Below are 25,835 nucleotides of genomic sequence, written 5' to 3'. Positions count from 1 at the left end.
ATAGCGCCACTAATTCCGAAGCGCTGTACAGAGAACTCATTCAAATCAGTCCCTGCCCCATTGGAGCTTACAGTCTAAATTCCCTAACACACACACAGACAGACACACACACACTCACACAGACTAGGGTCAATTTTAATAGCAGCCATATAACGTACTAGTATGTTTTTGGAGTGTGGGAGGAAACCCACCCATACACAGGGAGAACATACAAACTCCACACAGATAAGGTCATGGTCGGGAATGGAACTCATGACCCCAGTACTGTGAGGCAGAAGTGCTAACCACTAAGCCACTGTGCTGCCCGCTATAGTTCCTAACATCCCGTTTGTCTGTACATACAAAGAAATAGCGGTCATCTGTCTTTTGGATTCCTGGTCATATCCAAAAATGTATCCAGCACTTGCATGTTTGAAATCAGTGTAGTATTGTGCTTGTACTGTGTTCCTTTAACACAATATAGTAGTTTCTGAGAAATTACCTTCTTGTACAAGCCATGGCTTCTCCGAAATGTGGGCTGTAAAAAACTCTACTTTGTACTACATAAAAATGAAACAGCTCACTTGTACCTCATTCCTGAAATACCCCATTATTCATGTGTTTGAGGATGATCTTCTTGAATTCTATATGATATTTATTTTATCAGCATACTGATGATTTTGGGGCCATACGCATGACATTCAGCGATATGGTTGGACGTGTGACCAGCATATTACAAAGACAGTGATAGATGCTGCGAGTGTGGTGTTAGATTAGAGAATAAATGTGTTTATCTCTACCTTACTATGATGGATACCGTCTAGCTCGACAAGACACTTTACACTTCACAAACCTAATAACACTGTCATTTTTTTGCCCACTGGTGCAGCAATTTAATGGACAAATTGATTTCTTGTAACAGTATTGTGTCATATTGTCTGGTAATTATGTTTTGAATATCTCACATTTTATAATCCTTCTGACGAACTAAATTGAATGCAAAGCCTAACAGAGATTAGTTGTCAAAACCTTGAAGAGAAATAAATCCATCTGCCTCCAAGTTTCCTGACAGAGCTGAGAGAAGAGGGAGATTTCAAGGTGGAAGAGAAGATGAAACACGAAGAATCAAAAATATGTGACAAGAAATGTTATAGTAACAGTGCAATTTAAAAGGACATCATACTGAAATATTACTTTATTATGTTTCACTGATTTTTAATGAACACAAGTTTTATTGTAAGTGGTGTACAGAAGAAAGAAGGGAGAGGGTGGTAAGATAGGCGGGCACAGTACATAGATTTGAACATTGCTATAACAAGTACATTGATGTGACAAATGTTAGACAGGATTGTACATCCGATCATGAGGATGTTGAAAATATCAAATAAACAGAGGAGCCGATGCAGTATGGGACGTATGCCAGTTGGCGTAGCTTATCTGGAGTGAAATTGCTCTGCCTACGCCCAGGAAGTGGGTGCACGCCTATGCAGACTCGCGCAATTCTGGCGCTTATGACCGCCTGCACCTGGAGTGGCGAAACGGGGGAGCAAAGGGGCGTCCTTATGTTGGCGAGAACAGTAATGGCTATATGATGATTCAGGTGAAGGGTGGGGACATTTTTTGAGGGTTAAGAAAGGAAATGAGACAGTGTCTAATTTGGAGACATTTATAAAAATCCCTCTTGGGGAGTGTGACAAGGGTGGGATGTCAAACATTTATAATAAAGCTTAAGCCCAGCTGTGAACTCCTCTCTTCGGGAAGAATACTGGTGGCACTTTCCCTAGGCTGGTCCTAAATGTCATTACCTGGCTGTAACAACATGTTATTGTGATCATCATTATCATCACCATTTATTTATATAGCGACACTGATTCCGCAGCGCTGTACAGAGAACTCATTTATATCAGTCCCTGCCCCATTGGAGCAGACTAGGGTCAATTGTGATAGCAGCCAATTAACCTACTAGTATGTTTTTGGAATGTGTGAGGAAACCGGAGCACCCGGAGGAAACCCACGCAAACACGGAGAGAACATACAAACTCCACACAGATAAGGTCATGGTCGGAAATTGAACTCATGATCCCAGCGCTGTGAGGCAGAAGTGCTAACCACTTAGCCACTGTGCTGCCCCATATTTCATGTTTCTGCACACATGTCCTCTAAATCCATGGTAGCCACCCTGGGGTACCCTATCCTACAACAACTGTCACTAGTGCATATGTATCAAGTGTGCTAGGTACCGGCCCCTTCCTCTACAGATAACGGCCAGACATTAAGATGGCCGCTCAGCACATGCCAGAAGTATCTGGTAAATAAGGGGAACCTAACTAAGAAGCTAACTCCTCCTTGTATCCAGAACCCACTCCTGTGGGACGCAAGGATAAAGATCTGTGACCTGGGTCCATTTGGGAGCCTTAAAGACGGGGCTGGCTGTGGACTGTGGTTCCCGTTGGACTTTCCAGGATTAAAGGATGACAGGAGTGATTGTGTCGCTCGTGGAAACTTCATCTCTACCGAACTCCATTGGTCTTTTTACCTGTGTATGGCAGCCAAGAGTGGGTGACGTCTGGACTGGAGAATAAGAGCATGAGAAGCCTTGATGTACCCGAGTGTTCTCAACAAGGATACCCGACGGGTTGGCTTGATGACTATTATATGTGTACTATTAAGTTCCCCTTTTGTATTGTATTACCTTATTGCAGCGTGATTGATAACTAATAAAAGTGCTATAGTCCTTTGGTGGATGTATTAGACAAAATACATATTCAAGATGTTGGCTAGGTTTTATATACTTACCTATGTAAACAGTACTGGAACAGGCTGAAGTGCAGGTCGGTAGTGTTAATTTGGTGCGGGAATTGTCTCCAGGAGTCTCCAAGCACACTCTTCACCAGTTAGTATGGGTAGAGAGTCAAGATATAGCCATTGTATTGTGAGTAGGGGGTATATATACTAAACTGTGGGTTTGAAAGAGTGGAGATGTTGCCTATAGCAACCAATCAGATTCTAGCTGTTATTTATTTAGTAAATTCTACAAAATGGTAGCTAGAATCTGATTGGTTGCTATAGGCAAAATCTCCACTTTTTTAAACCAGCAGTTTAGTAAATATACCCCCAGGAGACTGCTCAACGCTCAGAAGAAGCAATAAGAGCAAATCCTTTAATCCCCGGACTTGTTTAAGGTCAGTCATACAAAATCTTCATGTTTGCAGATAACATCTTAGTATCTGTTAACTACATTTGGTAGATTGTTTAGTTACTAACTTAACACCACCATAGATAAGTCATTCCCTTTAAACTTTCTACAGGCTTGTTAGTCTCTCAATGCCAGGTACACATGGCAACCATCCTATAATACCAGACATCTAAATTTCTTCCTGTCTCCCCATAATCAACTGTAATTTTCTTCCACTAAAACAGAAATAAATGGGTCTACAGCAACTGTAGCGTTTCTTTGACACATATATCATGGCTCTGTGAAATTGGCAGTCAAAATGATGGTTCTGCTAAATACACTAAGTTCCCTTCTAGTGATGAATCACTTACCGTATATACTCGAGTATAAGTCGACCCGAATATAAGCCGAGGCACCAAATTTTACCACAAAAAACTGGGAAAACTTATTGACTCGAATATAAGCCTAGGGTGGGAAATGCAGAGAGAGGAAGGGAGAAGGAGAGAAAAAGGAGGGAGAGAGAAGAGGTTGGGGAGAAAAAACACAGACGATATTAAGAGGAATTGAAAACTAGCAGAGTCAATCTTCATAACAGTTACATTTATTAAAATCTGTTAAGTGTTTCGCTATGCTTTTTCAAGACTAAATAGATACTTATAGCATAACAGCTACAGATAATATACCTACCGGTATATTAGTATGTGCAGCTCCTTCAATTCCAAGACAGTCTGTCACAAATAGGAGGTAGTGGATTATTTAACCCCCGCATATTGTATTGCATGCATTAGAGGCAGTAGGTTTAGAAGCACAGCAGTTATTAATCTGGGAATCTCTATTCCTCCTCGTGCAGATAGATACCTTGGATTATCAGTTGAGATATTTAACTATTATATTTACAAGAGGACAATTAACCCCCCTGGAAATAACCTTTTAAACAAATGAAATTAGCGGTGTTCAGCCTTTTACTTACCTCCGCAGTGAAACGTATGTGCGTTCCACTGACAGGAAGTTCGGCATTTGGAACGCAAGTTTGCGTTCCAAATGCCGAACTTCCTGTCAGTGGAACGCACATGCGTTCCACTGTGGAAGTTAAAAGCTGAGGGACGGGAGAACAGAAGTTCACTCGTGTATAAGCCGAGGAGGGCTTTTTCAGCACAAAAAATGTGCTGAAAAACTCGGCTTATACACGAGTATATACGGTACATTTTCAACAGTAAATGCAAAATAAAAATAGTTATTTAGGCAGGCTATAACTTATTGCAATGTCTACTTCAACAAAACCACCGCTTCAATGTTATCCTCATTATTCTCCTCTTCTTTTTTTTTTTCTGTTTCAATAATGTTCCTAAAGATTTTTTGGGGAGTGGAAAATTGTGAGGAGATATAAATTGAAATTTCCATAAATCCTCCAATGTATAGAACACTTTCAACATGAATTATTTATTTTAGGCCAGGTTACTGCAATTACAAAATAAGAGGTAACAGCAGGAGCAGAACATAAGGCAGTGTTAGCTAACCTGTGACACTCCAGGGGGGGGAGAGAGGGGAGAGAGGGGAGAGAGGGGAGAGAGGGGAGAGAGGGGAGAGAGGGGAGAGAGGGGAGAGAGGGGAGAGAGGGGAGAGAGGGGAGAGAGGGGAGAGAGGGGAGAGAGGGGAGAGAGGGGAGAGAGGGGAGAGAGAGGAGAGAGAGAAGAGAGAGAAGAGTTATTGCTCGAAGGGTATACTGGGACTTGTAGTTTCACAACCTGGAGTGTCACAGGTTAGCCAACACTGATAAGGGAATAGTCTCACTTGGACTGATTTGCTATGCAGAGGTGTTATATATTTCACATTTCCTCTTACTCTCTCATTCACTTTTTTACATCTGCCATGTTATCTACTGCACCATGTTGAAGCAGAAGAACTACATCCCCCACAATGCACTTCTTTCCTGAAACACCGTCAGTTCCCGCGAGAACTGACGCCTTCGGTCTGTTGGAATTAATTTGTGCGGCGGCTCTATGCCCCGCCCACCCTTATCGGGGATATTCAAAACCACCAATCACCGTGGCGGGGCGGGACTATTATGGCCAATGGGAGCTAGAGAGGGGCGTAAGCGATGCTGTAGCGGAGGATTTGAAAACAAGATGGCAGCGGCGGAGGATGCGGGAGGGAGAAGTCACCGGCTGCAGCGGTGAGTGGTGTGAGGGGGGCGGTGCTACATAGAGTGGTCTGCACACTTATAATTACCACCTGTGTATGTGTGCATAGCAAATACATGCGCTGGAACTACAAGACCCAGCATGTCCTGACTGCTGGGACTTGTAGTGTCATGGTTTCCGGAGAGCCGCTGTTATAGCCGCAGTAAGCTCCCTTACACTGCTGGAGCTGCTCCGTGTAACCACTGTCCTAGTATCTGAAATAATCAATTAGTATGTAAAAAGCATGTCATCTGATCATCTCTCCTCTATTTGTCCCATATCTATCTATCTATCTATCACATTAATCTATTACCTATATTCAACATACTTATATCATCACCCTCTCTCTAGGCTATATCCATTACATATATATCTCCTATCTAACCATTTATATCTCACATTGATTTACCTATGTCTATATGTCCATTCATCACATATCTATCTAGCTGTATTCTATTTATCCATCTATCTCACATTGGTCTATTACCTATCTGTCTATATGTCCATTCAACATACTTATATAATCTCCCCCTTTATTTAATTTATATCCATTCCATCCATATTTCACATTGATCTATTACCTATGTCTATATGTCCATTGATCGCATATCTCTCTAGCTGTATTCTATTAATCTATCTATCTAAAGCTGGATACACACTACACGGTTTTCGTCCAATAATCGGCTCAATCAGCCGACATACGACCGCTCGTTCAAAAGTCGGGTCAGTGTGTGCAGTGACACGATGATCGAAAGTCTGCCCAAATGGACGATTGTCGCCTCATTTGGTTGGTCGTACCGTTAAATATTTTCGTTTAAATCTCGTTTCCGCTGTGTAGTGTGTATAAACTTCCGACCGATCCACAATAGTGAGTACGAAATTGCAATCATTGCTCACGACAACATGGCTGTAAAAAGTCGCTAAAGGGACGTCCGCTCTTCCCTTTATCGTCTAAAACAAGGCTAGTGTGTATGCAGTCCATGGACCGAGCGATCGGATGTAAAATCGCTCGGCATAAAAAGTTGGTTGAAATTTCTGTAGTGGGTACCTAGCTTTACAAACTCCACACAGATAAGGTCATGGTCGGGAATTGAACTCATGACCCCAGTGCTGTAAGGCAGAAGTGCTAGCCACCTCTCCCTCTTTAATCTATGTCCATTCCATCCATCTATATATATCATACCTATCTATCCATCCATCCATCTCTCACATTGATCTATTACCTATGTATATTTGTCCATTCATCACATATTTATCATCTGCTTATCTATCACGTATCTCCATCACCTATCTGTTGCACATTAATCTATTACTGATCTGTCCATATGTCCTTTCATCACACTTTTGTCATATATTTGCCTATTTGTATCTATTTATCCCATATATCTAGCTAACTTCTATCTAGCAATCTACTATCTATGTATCATTCTGTGTATCTTATCTATTTTGTCTCCTATCTAACTACTATTCTGTTTATCAAAATATGAATCTATCTTATCTAATGAGTTACATAACACAATTACTCAAGACTAATGGCAATTCTAAAGCAGTATGGAATTTGGCGCTATATAAATATATGTTGATGATGGCAGCTAGGACATCCAGCATGCATAGTTTTAGCATCCCCACTGTCACCTATTAACCTCTCCTTCACTTTCACTCTGGAACTGTAGTCATGTAATCTACGCACCTTTGTAAGAGAAACAGATACATGAAACATTCACAAAATGAAAACACCTCTGCCAACTAATGACAGATAAATACATCTGTTGGGGTATCGGGGTTCACCGATACTTCTATCAAGCACCTTCAATGTCAGTCAGATCTTCCTTTGTTTTCAGTCGACTGGTGAACAGAAAATACTCAAGACCTGTATGATATAATGCTGAGCAGCTTTATTCTGTTCCAATTTGAGACCACTTCAGCGCTTATTTTTATACATGTAAGTCTAGGGGTATAGATTCTGAACAACCAATTATAAGACAGTAAAATAATGAGAGAAAATCAATTAACAATATATATATTTCAGTTTTACATCAAAGATCAAACAACTCTTTCTTCTTTGTGTGTTATCTCTTTCCAGGCTTTTTGCCAATATCCTTGTGCTGCCCCCATCTTTGAGTCCTTGGGTTTTATCTTATCAAGAACTTTACTACATGTTCTTGGAATGTTTTCGTTGATGGAAACATGGCGCTGCGTGGCCAACCTTGAATAATTTGTCTTTTTAAACTGAAAATAATATCTGCTTAATTTCTCTTAAAGTCATAGCATAACATATTAGCATCTAAAGCTTAGCACATGATAGATATTAAATCAATAATCATACATTTCCACTCTAACATTCCCCTCTTTGATTAAATATCAACTATTAACCTCTACCTATCAGTCATGGCGATACTCAGCAGAAGACAGTTAGTACCTACATTTAAACATATGGTATCATAAGGACCCCATATGATTAGAACAAGAATTCATTAAGCACATATCTCTGGTACTTTATCACCATAACTTTTCTTTCCCTACTTAATGTTTTATCTCGGTGCATAGAGGGGAATACTTTGCTGATATCTATTCAAAAGCTTTCTTGTATTACATTTTAAGTAGCAGTTCCATATAATCATTATAGTTCGTACAAGAAGAATTAGTATCAATGGATGAATCAAGATATTCATTGTTTTCTATATGGAATAAGATTTATGAACAAATATGTCCCACTAATGAATAGGACATCAATTTTCATTCTGGTTTCTCGATGGTCACTGTCAATCTCTTGTTGCAGACTGTGCAGGTTTTTGGTTTGATTGCTGACCATTGTTCATAATGTTCACTGTTTGTCTCAGACATTAAACTTGTAGAAATTTCTGTGATCATTTCTGGTTCTGGAAGCTCATTATTTTTCCTGCAGGAACAACAATCAAGTGTCAGTAATTTCTTAATCAGCCATATAACAATTTTCTCTACCACATATACAATGAGCTGGATTGCCAAACCATTTGCTACTAATGGCAATATTCCCAATATCCAAAATGAATCATTGCTGACAATTTTGCCAACGAGGTTATGTATTCACAAAGGCATTTTCAAAGTTTATTCTCCTATGAGTGCAAATTGTTGAGCACTCCTTCCCCTTCTGTTTCTCACAGTGACATAGGCAATTTGTCACTTATCTGTCTGTTTCATACTGGGTTAGGGAGGCCTTGACCCCTACTTCAGGCACAAATATTCTGGTAAGACATATCAATACCATAAGACAGTTATTTCTATTTATCAGAACAAGACTCCCCTGATTTGAAGACTTTGCAGTGTGATGCGTGAATCCAGGTGTCTTTTTCCTGTACTTTCACTGCCATGGGAGTCATCAACAGGACTTGATAAGGACCCTTATATCTGGGTTCAAGACGTCTCCTGATGTGCTTTCTTATGACCACCCAGTCACCAGATAGCAGTTTATGGGTACCTGTATCAAAATTAGGGTCTGGAATGGAGGAGAACATTTGACCATGTATTTCAGTTAGTTGTTTCTGTAATAAAGCAACATAATTCAACAAATCACCACGTACATGCTGTAGTTGCTATGGAAAATAACAGCCTGTTCTGTGTGCTGTGCCAAACAGTATCTCATTTGGTGCTAAACCTGTGTCTCTTCATAAGTGTAGTTCTAATGTTAAACAGAACTATTGGTAAATATTCTAACCAAGTCTTTTTGGTTTCTTGCATCATTTTCTGTAGTTTCAATTTAATGTCACCATTAAGCCTTTCTACCCTCCCACCTGCTGGTGGCCTATAAGGAGTGTGAAAAGCTTGTGATACTCCCAAGTTCTTCATTACATGCTTCATTATCTCTTCTGTAAAGGTTGTACCTCTATCTGATTCAATAACTTCAGGTATGCCATATCTATAGATGACTTCCGAGATTAATTTCTTCGCTGTATTTTTAGCAGTAGCTTTTCCTTCTAACACATACTCGTAGGTACCACATTTATGAAGTTGTATATAGTCGATCTGAAGTCTCTGAAAGGGATAGAAAGCCTTTGGGGTCTTTACTCTTTGCCCTGGATTGTGTATTCCACATATCCAGCAAGCTGTCACATAGTTTGTGTCCGCACAGTTAAATCCAGGGGCAATCCAATTTTTCCATACCCTATTAGTCATTGCCTCTTTGGAATGATGTACTTGTCCATGTGCAATCTGAGTCATTACTGGGTATAAGGCTCTTGGTAGGCACCATTTATTTTCTTTTGACCATATTCCTTACTCATCAAGCTGTGCACCTTCTTTTTCCCACTTATTCTTTTCTTCCTTTGTTGCTTGTTTCTGAAAGTCTTTAAGGCTTTGTAGGTCTGGGAATTGAAATTTGTCTGTGTCACCTTCTGTTGAGTCTACAAGAAATGTAGTATTCTTTGGTTGGAGGGCTGCCTTTTTTTGCTGCTTGATCTGCAAAGTTATTTCCTTTTGCTTCTGGAGTTTGTTCTCTAGTGTGAGCTTGAACCTTTATAATTCCCACTTGTTTAGGGAGTTCCAATGTTCTAAACAGTTCATTAATCACGTTTGCATATTTGATGGATTTTCCATTTGATTCTTGGAAATCTCTGCTTTTCCAAATGGGACCGAAGTCATGCGCCACTCCCCAGGCATAACGTGAATCTGTATATACATTGGCTTTTTGTCCTTCTGCATATACACAAGCTTTAGTTAGAGCTATCAATTCTGCTTCTTGTGCTGATGCTCCATTAGACAGTGTTCCTGAGTCAAGCACCTCTTCCTCAGTTGTGATGGCATAACCTGTATATGGAACTCCATCCACATAGTATCTAGATCCATCTACATAAAGAGTTAGGGTTGCATCTGAAAGTGGTGTGTCAGTAACATTATGCAAAGCTCAAGTTTCTAATTTCATAAGTTCCAAACAATCATGTGAAAATTTTTGTGTGTGTATTTCTTCAGTTTCTTCTTCAGACGCTTCACTCAGGTCCTCATATCCCCTGTCTGATGATTCATCTTCTTTGCGACTCCCCTTACTCCCCTCTTCTGAATCATCAATGGGGAGCAGGGTTGCTGGATTGAGGATTGTGTTACATGTGAGGCGCTGAGCAAGGCTACCTGATATTTAGTTAGTCTAGCTGCAGACAAATGTCTTGTTTTTTTCTTGATTAAGAATTTCTGTGACTGCATGTGGAACTTGAATAATAAGTGCATGGTCCAATACCATATCTGCTACCTTTTCTTTCAGTATTGCTGCTGCTACTGCTTGTATACATGATGGAGAACCTCTTATAACTGGATCGAGTTGTGCAGAATAATAGGCCAGTGGCCTTTGCTTCGTTCCATGTTTCTGTGTGAGGACTCCTAGAGCATGTCCTGACTGCTCATGGCAGAACAATGTGAAAGGTTTCAGGTAGTCTGGTAGTCCAAGTGCTGGTGCAGTAGAGATGGCGTGTTTCAGGGCTTGCACTGCATTCTCTATTTCAGTTATATTGAGTGGTTCTGTTCCCTGTTGTTTCCTCAAGCATTCATACAGTGGTTGCATAAGAATTGAAGCTGAAGGAATCCACTCTCTGCAATATCCGAGGAGTCCCAAAAAGGCTCTGATTTCTTTGACTGTTTTTGGTGTCTTCATGTCTCGTATAACTTTAACTCTTTCAGTTGTAAGATGTCTGGTTCCTGCAGAGATACAATGTCCTAAGAATATTACTTTTTCCTGTACTAGTTGCAACTTGCTTGGTGATACTCTGCAGTCTTGTTCGGCCAGAAAACAAAGTAATGACAGTGTTTCTGCTTTGCATTCTTCTTCAGCTTCCGCAGCCACCATGAGATCATCTACATATTGAATGAGTTGAGTAGTTGGATTGATAGGCCTCCATCCTTGGAGAATTAGTGCCATTGCTTCTGAAAATTCTGATAGGCTTGTGGCTCCTCCTTGAGAGAGTCTTGTCCAACAATATTGGTTTCCATCATGGGTGAAGGCTAGAAGAAGTTGACTATCTTCTGTGATTGGGACTGAGAAGAAAGCATTTGCCAAGTCAATTACTGAAAACCATTTTGCATTTGGCGGTATCTGATTAAGCAAAGTGTGTGGGTTGGGTACAATGGGAGTGTTGATCAGAAGTCTTTTGTTGACCTCCTTAGGTCATAAACCATCCAGTATTGCACCCCCTTGTCCGACATCTTGTTTCTTTACTGAGAATAGGGGTGTAGAATAAGGAGAGCGACATTTTCTTAACACCCCTATTTGTAGATATTCTTGTATTTGTTCTGAGATCGCTTTGGTTTGAGCTGCAGCAAGTGGGTACTGTTTAATTGAGACAGGATGTGTTCCTGGCTTTAGTGTCAGTTTTACAGGATTTACTTTAAGTGTACCCACATCCTGTTTTCCTTTGGACCATAACTTGTCTGGTACTATGTTCAGCCAATCTGGTAGATTAACAGTCTTATCCTTGTGACATGTGCTCATCTGCTCTAGCATCTAGATTGCTGCTGTAAGATCTTCTTGGACTGGAGATGGGAGTTGACTTGTGAGTTTTACTCCAGTTGGGGTGTATTTGATGCTGGCTTGTATCTTGAAAGTACATCTGCTCCCAACAGATTATAGGGACAAGATGAGGAAGTGAGAAATTGTATTGGTACTTCAATTGTCTCTTCACCTACTAAAAGTGTAACTGGTTTACTTTCTGTTAGTTTTACTTCTTTTCCTGCTAGGCCTGTAGCAGGTAAATCAATTTCTGTTAATAGTTGTTGAGGTACCTCCTGTTTTCTTAATACAGTGTGGCTTGCTCCAGTATCAATTAGACACTCACGTTCTTGACCATTGGGTAATATGATATTCATTAGGCCTTTAGTTAAGTCATCTTTCAGAGTTTGGTTATATGTGAGCCGGAGGTACATTGGAGTGCCAATTTCCTATGCCAGTTGTTGGTCTGTAGCTTGTTGATTTCTTCTTTCCAGCCATTTCTTATGCTTAATGCAATCTCTTTTCATGTGGCCTCTTTGTTTGCAAAAGAAACAAACTCCTTGTTTTTTCATTTCTGCCAGAGTCATATTTCCTTTTTCCTTTATTTATTACTCAGGTGCACCTCTTGTGTCTGTACGAACCTTCCAGTCTTGATTTTCTTGGACCACATGAACGGTTTGGGACTTGTCTTTGACTTTCCTCTGCTTCTCCTTTTCCCGGTCTTCTATACCTTCTAGGACTTGGAGCATGGATTGCATTTTCATTGTTACTGCTTCTGGTCTTATAAGGAACAATTGTTGACGATATGTTTCAGAAAGGCCATTGAGGAATCTGGTCTTAAACAGTCTGCGATGTTGGGCATTATCTTGAGTGAAGCCTTCAACTTTGTGTGCTTGAGTAGCTCTGTCACAATCTGGCAAAGCCAGTGCTGGTGCTGAAGTTGCTTTAGCTTAAAATTGGTTAAACATTTGGTTTTGCTCAGTGGAGAGTGTAAATGTCTTACTATCACCCAGAAATGCTAATGCAAAAACACAGATAATAGCTCATAAAGTCTTAAATCTTTTTCATTTCCGTACAAATATTGAATTCCCATCAATGCATTACCATACCCACGATACAAAGAAGGACTTGCAGTATATTACTATTATAGCACAGTAAATAAGGGCAGTGAATGCGTTTACAACACTGATTGACTCAAAATTGTTATGAGGATAAAAATAAAAACCTTTTGCTTTCTGCACATACAGAAAAACCATCTGGTTCATGCATTTGCTATGCGAATAGCACATAAACTCTAATATCTCTTTCCAAAACAAGGTAATCATTACTCAGCAGAGTCTACGTTCTATAAATCCTTAATTAGTTTATACTTATGTTTGTTGTGGCTGTTGACCAAAACATATTGCAACTTCTATTCATTGCAAGTTGGATCAATGCAATCTGGATTGAAAGGGTGCTTTGTAGCTGGAGAGCTTCTGTGAAGAAAAAACTTTTGCATAGAGATTAACATTTATTCACTAGGAATTACAGTAACTGTTATTAATTCACATTGTACAGCTGCTAATATGACACTTGTTTAAAAGTTTCTCTTTGTAGCTTAACTGTGACGCTATGCGTTCCATGCAATGAAAAACTGATTTCCTCAAAGGGGCAGTCCCTAATCTCACAAACAGGGAATGTCAAAGTGACGAGACCTGGGCGAGTGTTCAAAGCCACTTCTTTCTCATCATCTCTTTTAAACCAAATATTCACACATATTTCCAGATTCTGTGATTTCCATGTTTAAAGTACAAATATATATTCACAATTCTCGCTCACAGACGACATTTTATCTCGTAACATTTCTTTATGGGCATAACAAACCCTCCTGATTTCTGAGAACATTCATCAGCGCCATTTTCACACAGATAAAAACAGCTTGTAATATATATCTTCATGTAAAGCTCACTCCCACAATTCTCAACTTCATTAAAGAGAAAGCTATTTTTCTCAAATTTCAGAAACAAAATTATTTTGTTCAAATACAGAAACGGCTTGTTGGACCCCAGCCAACTTGTCCGTCCACTGAATCGTGTAATGACGGACCAAAACATTTCAACACTTGTTATGCATCTCTTTAAAAGCTTAGAATTAAGCAGGCAGGCATTATATTATTTACAAAAATGTACAACTTCTTTAACCTTGAAACATGTCTCTTGTAAAAAAAAACAAAAACAAAAAAAAAACAGACAAGACAGACAAACACAGATCTCCCTCACACGAAGTAAGACGGAGACAAAACTCACATACAGAGAAAGAAAAATTAGCCGATACCTTCCAGCCTACTGCTGTGGAACTACAAGTCCCAGCATTAGACTAAATACAAGTTAGCCTCAACATGTTATTATCGCTCAGCACTCCGGACATATTTTATCAGCATTACATTCATTGTCAGATAACAAAAAACAGAGTGCTTCTTATCTCAACACACTGAAATCTTTTACACAGAATAAGGGAGGGGCACATCTCACTCATTCAGCTGCGCAGGATCAAACATACATTTAGCATATCCACACATTGACCTGATCTTCATAGCCAAGCCTTTTTATCCATTCTTTATTATTCAAATAAAACCCATACCATTTCTGTAAGTCTAATGTCCCTTCTGGGGGAAATCCTGCTCTCTTGAGTACTTTATGAATTCTTTAAAGAGCTTTACTACCTTCTCTCTTTTTCATTATATCCATAGGCTTGCCTATAGTAGGCATCTTACTGTTCTGTGCCCCCATTTACTGGGTTACTGGTCACAGTACTGTCAGTATCTGGGATACAATGTCTTATAAGTGGGATAAGGTAATACAATTTTCCCCTTTGTACAGACTATAAGTATCTTTAATCCTTTACCTCCTAGTCTGCCCTAGGAACACCAGATGTAAGGTTTATTGGCTGTAGATTAAAAGGCTGGCATTTATGGATGATCCGATTCTTCCCCTCAAGTCAGTGTATGGACATATAGGTTTATAATCTGGTAACATATGATTTTGTGGCCAATATGTAGTATTTCTTCATTCAAATGCACCCTAACGTAAAATATAGTTCTTTTTCATTACTTACAAAACCGTAATATGCATTTGTAGTTGTAACACACTCTAGTCTAGGTCCCTTGCAACCTGAATATTTTCTCAGAACAATGCAGCACTCTCTTATTATCTTCTAACTCAAATTGTCTACATCCATCATAATCTACAGTATCCATACATTTATCATTTCATTATCCTTTCCTCTGACTGTACATTGGGTTCATAGAATACCCTCTAATCACCTCAACTGACTTTCCTTAGACATACAAAGAAATACTGAACTGAGTAAGAAGGTAGAAATCTACACTTTTCTTACTCACCGGATTTAGTTCAGCAGTTCTCTGGACATCAGTGAAGTTTGGCGTCAGGTGTGGAGATATTGGAGCATCCCGGACGAGCCCCCAGAAATGTTGGGGTATCGGGGTTCACCGATACTTCTATCAAGCACCTTCAATGTCAGTCAGATCTTCCTTTGTTTTCAGTCGACTGGTGAACAGAAAATACTCAAGACCTGTATGATATAATGCTGAGCAGCTTTATTCTGTTCCAATTTGAGACCACTTCAGCGCTTATTTTTATACATGTAAGTCTAGGGGTATAGATTCTGAACAACCAATTATAAGACAGTAAAATAATGAGAGAAAATCAATTAACAATATATATATTTCAGTTTTACATCAAAGATCAAACAACTCTTTCTTCTTTGTGTGTTATCTCTTTCCAGGCTTTTTGCCAATATCCTTGTGCTGCCCCCATCTTTGAGTCCTTGGGTTTTATCTTATCAAGAACTTTACTACATGTTCTTGGAATGTTTTCGTTGATGGAAACATGGCGCTGCGTGGCCAACCTTGAATAATTTGTCTTTTTAAACTGAAAATAATATCTGCTTAATTTCTCTTAAAGTCATAGCATAACATATTAGCATCTAAAGCTTAGCACATGATAGATATTAAATCAATAATCATACATTTCCACTCTAACACATCAAATAAATACTTGTGCAAGCTGTCAGTCTCCAGCTATATGATGGTAGATCTGCTTACTGAGGTGCACACACAGATACTGTAAGTAGTGTCATAGTGTGTGATATAATAATCATCTCATAAGTAAGTCTATCTAACAAGTTAAATAAACAGTTATCTCAATGAATGTCAACAAGCATGCCTGATGTGTACAGGACTGTAATGGGGATAAAGCATATTCTTTGGCATTAAGCCTCTGAAAAATAAATATATATATATATATTATCCACCTACACTCTGATTTCGGTTCATGCAGTGTGATCAGTTTGGATCATGGCATTTTATTATCTGAATACATAAAGATGACTGTAGATGATAATGCAAAGTAATATTTTATAAGTGACAAGAAATGGGTCCTAACAGAGAATTTGACTGTGCAGCTGGTCTCAAATTCCAGAGATTTCTAATAAACATAAAAAGTCAATAATCCCAGCTTTGGGTGCTGCCACAACTCTGGTTTATATTATACCGTGAAGAGTGTTTATTGGTGGAATATCTGATACGTTTTGGGTTTTAGTGAGTGTTGCTATTGTGGTTTTTATTGATTTCAGTTATTTGGTTTTTTTCTATTTATAGTTTTGGGCTTGTTTTTACAAGAGAATTCCACGACCACCATTGAAACAATTAGTTTGTTGAACATTAATCATTTGAAGCATTCAGTCAAAATCTTTTTTTTTTTTTTTTCCTTATTGTCTATGTACTATACAATGCTTGTTCATTAAACAATGTATGAGGAATGTATGAAATACCAAGAGGTATTTCTCACACACAGTTGTATGACAGGAGTTGTCAGGCAGCCTCCAGAGGTCTTGACAGATACTTTGTAGGCTCTGATTAAATGGCCGTGAACATTGCCAAAACACACTGATTTGCTGCTGATAGTAATTACTGTGAGTTGAGAGGCCGTGTAATTACGGGAGCTCTGTTGCCTGTCTAAATATTGTTCAGACCTCAATCTAATGCAGCAAAGAGTCACACACATCATTTTGTTTATCCAGATAGAGAACATGTAACTTCTGTAAATCCTGAAATGCTGGTAACAACAGGTTTTGCGGTGGTGCAAGTACCATCATAGTGCTTGTTTAATAGGCTTCCTCATGAAATGAAGTGGGGAAGCCTTTGGGGTCTATTTATTAAGACCCTTCCGATAACAAGTTACTTGTTCCAGATTCTATTAAAAAAAAAAAAAAAAAAAACAGTTGAAAAAGAAAAAAAATATGCAAAAATAAAAAAAATCACACAATAAAATGCTTTATTTTAATAATAAAGTATTTTTCCTGTAGGGAGCCCCGGCTAACCCCATCCCGAGATGTCGTTGGCAATCAGAAGATATTGTCGGTGGTTGTGCCGCTACTGTTCTTGGTACTTGGGCTTCCCCCTGTTTTGCGTGAGGAAGCATCACAGAAGGGATATAGTAAATAAGGAGAAGTCCAAAATCCTGTGAAAAAATCCCCTTTTCACATGATTTAGGTCTCAAATGCCTTCAATAAATAGACCCCTTTGTTGGTAAAAGCCAGTGAAACTAAAGATCAGCAATAGCTGTGTTGTCACCGGCCGTAACCCTTTGCTAAATTATGATTAGGTATTTGTAAAACATATAATTATTTTCCAAAATGTTCTAATTGAATTACAATAATATAGAGTGCTCTCCATTTATAACACCTTTCTTCGCTTATTGCTAAATATATTCTTGTAATAAAAAGTGTATTCAAATGTATTTATCTTGCAATATTCGGTTCTCAACAATAACACTCTCCTACACTGGCAGCCATCACTAAGTTAATTGAAATGTTTAGTGAATTACTATATCAAAACTGAACTGTGGTTCCTGAAGATGACCCAAAACGGGAGACACGGGGTAATAATCTTACCTCTTGGCTGAACTACAGGATCAACCTCCAAATTGGTCACAGGTAGTCCCAAACTGAAACTATCTGTGTTTTAAGGCCTATTAGTGTGGTCAGATGCCATCTAATGAACAGATTTACTGAGTGCCCAAAAATTCGTCTTATCAACTTTGATCAGATCATTCCTGGCCATAGCTCTCGTTTTGATGCAGATTCCGTGATAATTTGTCTCGCAGTGTATCACAAGCCACCATCAGTCCCAGGTTGAGAACCACCTTAGAACAAGGAGAATATGAAAATCTAGGTGGCACAGTCAAGTAGTCCAATATGTCTGCTCCAAGGAACAGATATTTGTAACCTTTGTTTTTATAAAGAAACATTTTCTCTGCACAAACGTGTGTGAGATAATTGATTGAAGGAACCTGACTAATTAACAGCCATACAGGGGAAGATTTCTAAAACTGAAAAGTAGAGGTGTTGCCCATAGCAACCAATCCGATTCTAGAATGTACTAGATAAATAATAGCTAGAATATGGCTGAAAAAGAAGTGGAGGTGTTGTCCATAGCAAAGGGTCTGATAAATCTACCGTTGTCTATACAATTCCAAGTATCTAACATTATGTCATGGTATTAATGATTTTCATATGTTGGCTGAACTTATGAGATCTTTCAGATTGAGAGGAAAGTAATTTTCACTGCAGTATGCAATTGATGAAGGGTATTCAGCATTTTTTATTAGCATGGATCTATTTTGATTATAGAAGATATAGAATATGTATAGGTATTTTAGTAGTGATTATCCCACAGTAGCAAGCTATTAATGGTCCTAGTTACATAGTTTAAGAACACTAAATCTATTTTGCTATCTATTTACTATTTTTAAAAATGCTGTAGGTTAGTATTAGGCAGTCCTCCTTTCTACACCTGTACCTGATATTGTTTAAAGGAAAACTGTCATAGACATCTGTTCGTCTTTTTGTAACATTACATTCCCGCTAATGGACAGAATGTTGGTGTTTCAAATAACTCCACAGATAGATCTGACTTGACACAGCCTGAGGGATCGTTATACTGTATTATGTATAGCTGCATTTTAATATAATACATTCAAATTTAAATGGAATTTTACATTAGTTTCTGACGTTCTACCTGTAATTATTAACGCATTAAAACCACATCAATTTTCTTTTTCTTTTGTATAGCTACCATAATAAGATGAAAGTGCACTAAAGCATTTAAAATTGTTTGGGAAGCATTTTAAAACATTAAATTTAGAGCTAACTCCCACCCAATTTGATCCTTAGCTTTTTTTTCAGGTTTAGCCTGCTAGGCTCATGTCTGTCTCTTCTACCTCTGTTGGGAGGCTATTCCACCTACCTACTACCCTTTAGGTAAATTAATTCTTCCTCAAATGTCCTCTACTCCTGTTACCCTGCAGTCTTGTTGTAATATAATCCTCTGTAGAATGTTTCCCTCCTGTATCTTGTTAAAGCCTTGATATATTTGAAAGCTTCTATCATATCCCCTTCTCTTTGTCATGCTATATGCTTCCGGTGAATCATTTTTTCAGGGTCTTTTCGGTTGCTAGGAGTTAGTTGTGACCACAAAGTTCAAATATCAATCCTTTATTGCAAGCAAGTAAAATTATAATAATCCTCTCCTTCTGTTCTCCACCACCTTAACTCTGCTCTTCAGCTCCTTGTCTCTTCCACGAGGTCCTCCTGCCCTTCTACCCCTCTCTCTACCCCGCTTGGGGCTCTCATCTAGCTGTACATTGAGCTTCCGAGTTACTGTGCTTTTTGTTGACTGTACCACGCTCTTTCGCCCTGTATCATGTTTCTGTCTGTCCCTGTGCGGCGCCGCGAGTGGCCCCCTATAAATAAAAATTAATAATCATCATATACTTGGCTTCGATATTTCTCTTAGGATTATGTTTACTCATCAATTATCCAGGACCCCACTCTCTATCTCTCTCTCGCTGGACAGACAAATGACTGGCACCATTACCGACAGTCCAGGACGAGGCAAAACCATCTTTTATGGAGAGGAAACTTAGGGTGCCGGATATTACTGACATATCGGTTATAAATATAATTAAAACTTCTTTACAGTTTCACTTATTCTGCGCAGGTACAATAGCAGTGACGTTACACGGGGACTTTCCAGCACATGCGCAGTTAGCGCTGGGACAACGCCTAGATGATATAGGTATATAGACATATCCCGGCTTTGTCTTGGTTACATCAGCATTTCATAATACACACAATAAAAGTACAAGAACAATAAGATGGAGCTCAGCGGTCACTTTGCTTGTCCTGTCACACTATATATATATATATATATATATATATATATATATATGAGATCATGTTGCCATTCCTGATCAGGTTTATGATGTAGATCATGTCCTTGGAGTAGATCACTAGTAGCCTCTATATCATCATAATGTACTTTTACTACAACCTTGTCTATTCTCCAACCAATGTTATATCCACTCAGCCACCTGAATCCATTCCTGAGTATTCCAGTTCCTCAGTCTTCAAGGCAGGAATCTAAAGAAGCTCCGGTTCCAAATAATCTACAGTTCCAGCTTCATGTGTTACTCAGTCAAAAAAGTCGATTCTTTCAGCAGTGTTTACATTATACCCCACTTACTGAGGTCGTGGTCCGGCAGCCTCTTTATTGTAAAACAACGCTACACTTGTTCTTTTCCAGCCCTATGTGACTAATGCTGTTAATAGGAACTGAATAATTCAGATGATGCTGTAACAAGCCCCCATTTAAGCTCTCTACCATGTATCCCATTTAGCTCCATGGACTTGTCTACTTTTAGTTTTTAGGATCCTCTCCGCTACGTTAGCTCGTGACTGCTCCCCTTACGTCAACATTCCTGTTACTTAACTACTGTAAATATCAGAGAAATACTACAGACATCTTTTAGATGATCTGCTACACCCTTGACTTTCTCCATCCGTGTTTAATATATTCTTTCACTTGTATATCTAAAAACCGGCCATGTTTCCTGGGCCTTTGGCTTGGCACTCTGCTGAGTCTGAGTAACCTGCTAACACCAATTCTTTTGTTTCTACCGTGCTTCCCGCTTCCTTTGAGAACCAAATAGACTTTTTTTTCTTATGCTTTTATTTATAACCTGTCTGACAGTTTGTTTGTTTTTTTGCTTTTTACAATTATAATCTTTATTTTATTTCTTTTACCACTAATCCTGCACTCCATTCAACTGCCTCCAAATAGAGTAGAAATCATTTACATGCCTCCTTTGATGTTGCTTTGATGTTTTTATGTAGAGTCACTTCATCATCTCTTCTGCCTGTGTCATTTCTACATAAGGTATAACCTGGAAATACAATAGCTTTTACCCATTATTTTCATTACACCGTGATCTAGCTCATTCCTTGTCATTATGACCATTAGATCTGAATAGATGTTCCTATAAGTGTTTGTATAAATAGTTTGAATATGTTGTTTATTTTTTTCACTGCTTTTTCTAATCCTTCCTCTATTCCATTGACCTTATTTTTGCTTACATTATTTACCTGGATACATTAAAAGAGCTTACTGCTACGAGATTTAGCCTGAATTCTATTTAATTTTGTTCAGCTGTGTTATGGCTGACGGCTACCAAAATAAACTTTTAGAACATATGGATTAGAGGCCTTCGCCTATAGCAGCCGCCTTTCCCGTAGAACTAGTCGCACTCCAATACCATAATTGACCAATCAGGAGTCGGGCACACAGAGCATGGGAAGCAGCCACAGGAGGCTGCCTACTTAATTTATAGCCATTGTGCACACACTCGGATGTCCACACTTGCCAGGAAGATGCGCTGATTAACTGAGCGTTCCGGCCGTTGCCCAGATGACGACCAGGACGAGGAGGATCAAAGTAGCGTCCCGGGGAGCTGTCGCGGCTTGTAACACTGTGGGTTATTATTTTTGCTAGAACAATTATGTAACAATGTAAATAAATAGCTCCATGTATTTAATTTTGAAATTAAAATGAAGTGTATAAGGTTTCATGATCACCCAACGCTTTTGTTTTCAAATCTCTGGAATTTGTGGATACTTCTGGAGCTTTGGGTTTAACTCTTCACGTCCTGCAGAGGTCAGGTAGCCAGTGACTAGTGACCACCAGTTATTCATATTCATCCATCAATGTTCCACTGATAAAATAGCTCCAGAATTCTCTGCTATGGATCCATGTTTAATTCCACATAAATGCTGGGACATAAATGTTTGCTTTCTGGAACAAACCTCATGCACACAATCCACTTTTTCACTCTATAGTTTTAAAGATAATTTTCTTCCAAGCTAAATGAGTATTTTAATGTCTCATTCGAGTGTTTTGGTGCCCTGGTTTTAATTAATCTTCTATTTGCTTCCGCCTAAAGTATAGAAAACTGTGTATCGCAGAGCGTGTTCTTTGTGGATGTACAATGCTCTATTGTGTACCGGTAGTATGCCAAGAATTTGCATGGGTTGTATATCTTCTACATGTTTATAGCACACAGCTCCATTCACATGAATTTCCTGCCTTATTAATGCCGCTCCGAAAACTTTCTGCACTCTTGTAAGACTCTCTTATTTTACATCTACCTGCTATTAAAATTTCCTTCTTAAAATTCAGAAGCATTTGCATAGGCAGCTGCTTAAAACAACTGAGGTGGAAATTGCCTGGGCTGTAGATTACAGTATTTAGATTTTGTTCTTTATTTGTTATTGCTTATTAGTTTTTGCACAGAATGTAATGTATATTGTGTGTCCTCCCTGTAAAGCACTTTAGAAATGGCAGAACGGTTTTAAAAGGTCAAGTTGTTTGTTCCGAAGTGGGACTATTGCTAATAACCGCATATTCGCATCAGTGACCATCGATCCTGCCACAGAGTTAGTGTGTGTTTGTCGTCTCAGTACAGCGTTACAAGCAATGTCTGTTTTGTACGCTGCTTTTCAGAGACACAGATTTAGAGATGCGGTTTAGTACTGATGTTAACAGAATCTTTAAAGTACTTCTTATCTCTTCTTGTGAAACAGGGGCATGGATTCAGGGAAATAGCTGTGATGAGAGTTCATCTAATGTTTCTTATTGTGCTTTTAATTAAATATGTTGTGGCTGCACTTGAGGTGCTGGGCACTCAAGAAAGTGCATGTTCATAGCCTTTAGTCACAAATATTTTTGAAGGATGTATTGTTGTATCAGTAGAGAGAGACACAGTTATCTAGAAAGAAATATCTTTTGCTTACTTCTGTAGTAGACTTGTAATTTTCTGTGATTTTCCCAAAGCTATAGTGACTGGGAATTATTTTAACCACTTGAATGCCTCATTTGCATACACTGCCATTAGGATTTTCACCAGGCTACTGGCAGAATGAATATAGATAAATGGGATTAAAAAAAATAGTATACAGTTAAGCCACTTGCCCACTGGCGTTTATAAAATTCTTTATTGTTCATCAAAGCATGGAAACCCTAATGAGATGGGACCTATTGGTTCCAATGACCCCATACATAGTTGTCTGTGCAATTGGGAGGTCGGGGGTGTCTTTGTCATCTTTTGGTCGCTGCATACTCCATTTTCTCCACCCCCGCATGTAGCTGCTGGGTTTCTTCACGTTCGTCATGTGGCATCACTGCCATTTTTTTTTTTAAAGCTAAGAATAACCAACATTCAGTATCAAGCGCTCTTCTCAACTACTCACAGTGGGGGCAGTCATTTGAATCTGTGACATCACTTACGCACTTCATGACCTAATCCACGGAGCTGGTTCCTGGTGAATTGATAGGCTGCACTTTAATGCATGGTATTTAGTTGGTTGGTGATATACTATTGATGTATGAAATGAGGAGGTATTCAGTAGTTTTGAATCTAGTGGTCTGAATTCTGGAATAAAATTACCCAAAACAGTTTGCAGTTATTATTAGTTACTAGGCACTATGGTGTCATGGACCTTGGGAAGACAGTATTAATGATAGAAATGTTAATTTGTAGTAATTAAACAATGAGAAATCCTGCACTGGGGGTAGGTATTATGGTGTTCTTAGCTAGGGTCTGTGTTGTACTCAATCTTCATCTGGAATTACCACGTGGTTTGTTTGTTTTTTAGCTTGCCAAAGCAGAGACCATCAGGTTTCATAGCATACATAGCTGATAAGATAATTGGAATGTTTAGAGCAGCACAGAGTATGGAGTGAGGAGGTGAACAGAATGTCACCAAGTGATTGACAGATAGTGAAAAGATCAGGGTCCCTAATGGCACAGTGATGTGACACTGTTGTCACATGGTGACAAACGCACAAAGTTCATTCACCTTGTTTTCCTTTGCAGCGACGCCCTGTGCAGCATTGTCATCTGTAACGATGCCTCCCTACGAAGCCAGCCGGTCATCTACAACCCAGACTTCTTTGTGGAAAAACTCCGTCACGAGAATCCGGAGGTATTTACGGAGCTAGTGGTCAGCAACATCACAAGGTTGATAGACCTGCCAGGAACAGAGTTTGCTGAGCTGATGGGAGAAGTGGATCCAAAACTTCCTGGACCCAATGGAACAGCCACCTCCTTCTTCAAGTCGCTCAACTTCCTGAAGCGCAAAGGTTGGTATGAAATATTCTTATCATTTCAGCAACTATCACGGTGTCATCCGGTTCATGATTCAGGGCCGTATAATCATAGTTATGAACTGCAAGAGAAACAGTAACTAAATACACTTAATCTATTCCCAGATATTCTGGGTGATGGTTGTACCGCCAACAGAACAGGGTGCAGGATTAGTTTTGTATTTCTAAGTGTTAACGATGAGGATAATGCTTGGGAGATTTGGCAGTAGTGGTGGCCGATATTAATTCTGCCTGTTGCTGTCTAGTGGTGCAGAGGACAGAGTTACTATGAGGTCTAGCCCCTGGAACAGTGTTATGCTGGGTACACACTAATGAAAATGACTTCAGATACAATTACTGTAACGATTTTACCAACGACCATGCAGATTCATGTGTACGTACACACCTACACGATTTACCTTCAGATCTGTGATCTTCATCTCACATAACCAATTGCTGAAAGATGGTGACTCTGCACACACTATAGAGATCTGCCTACACTGCTGCCCATGAGTGAGTACACGCTTCCACGTTTACCAGACATCGTTCTATCGTTGATTGTGATTTTAAGGAAGTTTTTTCTAAAAACCAAATCAAACGATACAACGTGCTTTGGTACGGTAAAACATTTATAATGGGAGCGTACTATCGTAATATCTGACCAAATGGACGCTTATCGTGTGATCTGCGTGATAATTGCGTCAGTGTGTACCCAGCTTTACAGCGTTTGCTTCTGAGCATCTTTCACTTCAACTTTAAAATGAGAAAATATTTTTTAATTCTATGAAGCTGCAACGATCTGCTTCGGAATAGTCTGTGTTTAGCGCTAATTTCACAGCAACTTATGACCGATCCCTTTCTGTGTATGCGTCATCTGTAGTCTACAGCCCAATGACTGATGTGTCCGACAAGCGCTAAACTATGTAAAGTGCTTCCTTAACCACTAGACATTGGATTAAACCAGCACGCTGCCTATACAACCTCTTTCTGAACAGAATTTTGGCAGGACTCGTGAGCAGTTTGTTCCAAACAGACAATAGACTTTAGAAAAACTCTGAAAATGCCGCAGACATCTGGATCATTGTGAACAGCGGAATTGGGCTGTTCACAAACCAAAAATAATTTGCTCTGACCAGCAAGGGTTACACTTCCGCTCGTGTGAACGCCCGGGATCAATGATGTTAATACCTGAAGTATATCTGGAGCCATTTGATCTTAAATTTTATTCCACGTTCCTGATTACGGCAGTCAGTTCCCACTTCTGCTATTGGCAGGCGTTGATGGCCTTATTGCTATTATATGCTACACGCTGAGAAAATCACAGAACTCTCTTCTCTCCATGCGTACAGAAATTGGTATTTACTCGGACATCGATTGCATACAAATTGCTTCCCACACAAACCACATGCAGTTCGGAAAATTATAATTTACGTTGAATTTGTGAATATTACAAAGTGTTCTTTCACGTAGGAGGAATTTGCATCCAATTTATGATGTTCCCGGTATTAAAGAAAT

The 25,835-nt window shown here is 39.1% G+C and overlaps 1 protein-coding gene and 1 long non-coding RNA gene across 3 annotated transcripts in view; one reads left to right on the top strand and one right to left on the bottom strand.

Moving 5' to 3' along the window:
- Positions 1-5,266: 5,266 nt before the first annotated feature.
- The window catches only part of ARHGAP19 (Rho GTPase activating protein 19), a 41,333-nt gene continuing 20,764 nt past the window's right edge, over positions 5,267-25,835 (top strand). Inside the window, exons 1-2 of one of the 2 annotated variants that reach the window (XM_075215911.1) lie at positions 5,267-5,327; positions 24,052-24,317. In XM_075215911.1, the coding sequence (XP_075072012.1) occupies positions 5,281-5,327; positions 24,052-24,317 (313 nt within the window). In that variant the 5' untranslated portion in view covers positions 5,267-5,280. Of the gene's footprint in view, positions 5,328-22,259; positions 22,299-24,051; positions 24,318-25,835 lie in introns of those variants that run through there. The other variant, XM_075215912.1, reaches the window with a different exon arrangement.
- Positions 7,210-13,324, bottom strand: LOC142160866 (uncharacterized). The gene is made up of 2 exons (XR_012693326.1): positions 13,153-13,324; positions 7,210-8,809 (listed from the first exon to the last, which is right to left on the bottom strand). It is a non-coding gene; the product is annotated as an uncharacterized LOC142160866 (long non-coding RNA).

This window comes from Mixophyes fleayi, chromosome 6 (genome assembly GCF_038048845.1).
Source record: "Mixophyes fleayi isolate aMixFle1 chromosome 6, aMixFle1.hap1, whole genome shotgun sequence".
NCBI lineage: Eukaryota > Metazoa > Chordata > Amphibia > Anura > Limnodynastidae > Mixophyes > Mixophyes fleayi.
The sequence above is the reverse complement of the archived record's forward strand: the minus strand, read 5'-3'. Positions and strand labels throughout refer to the sequence as shown.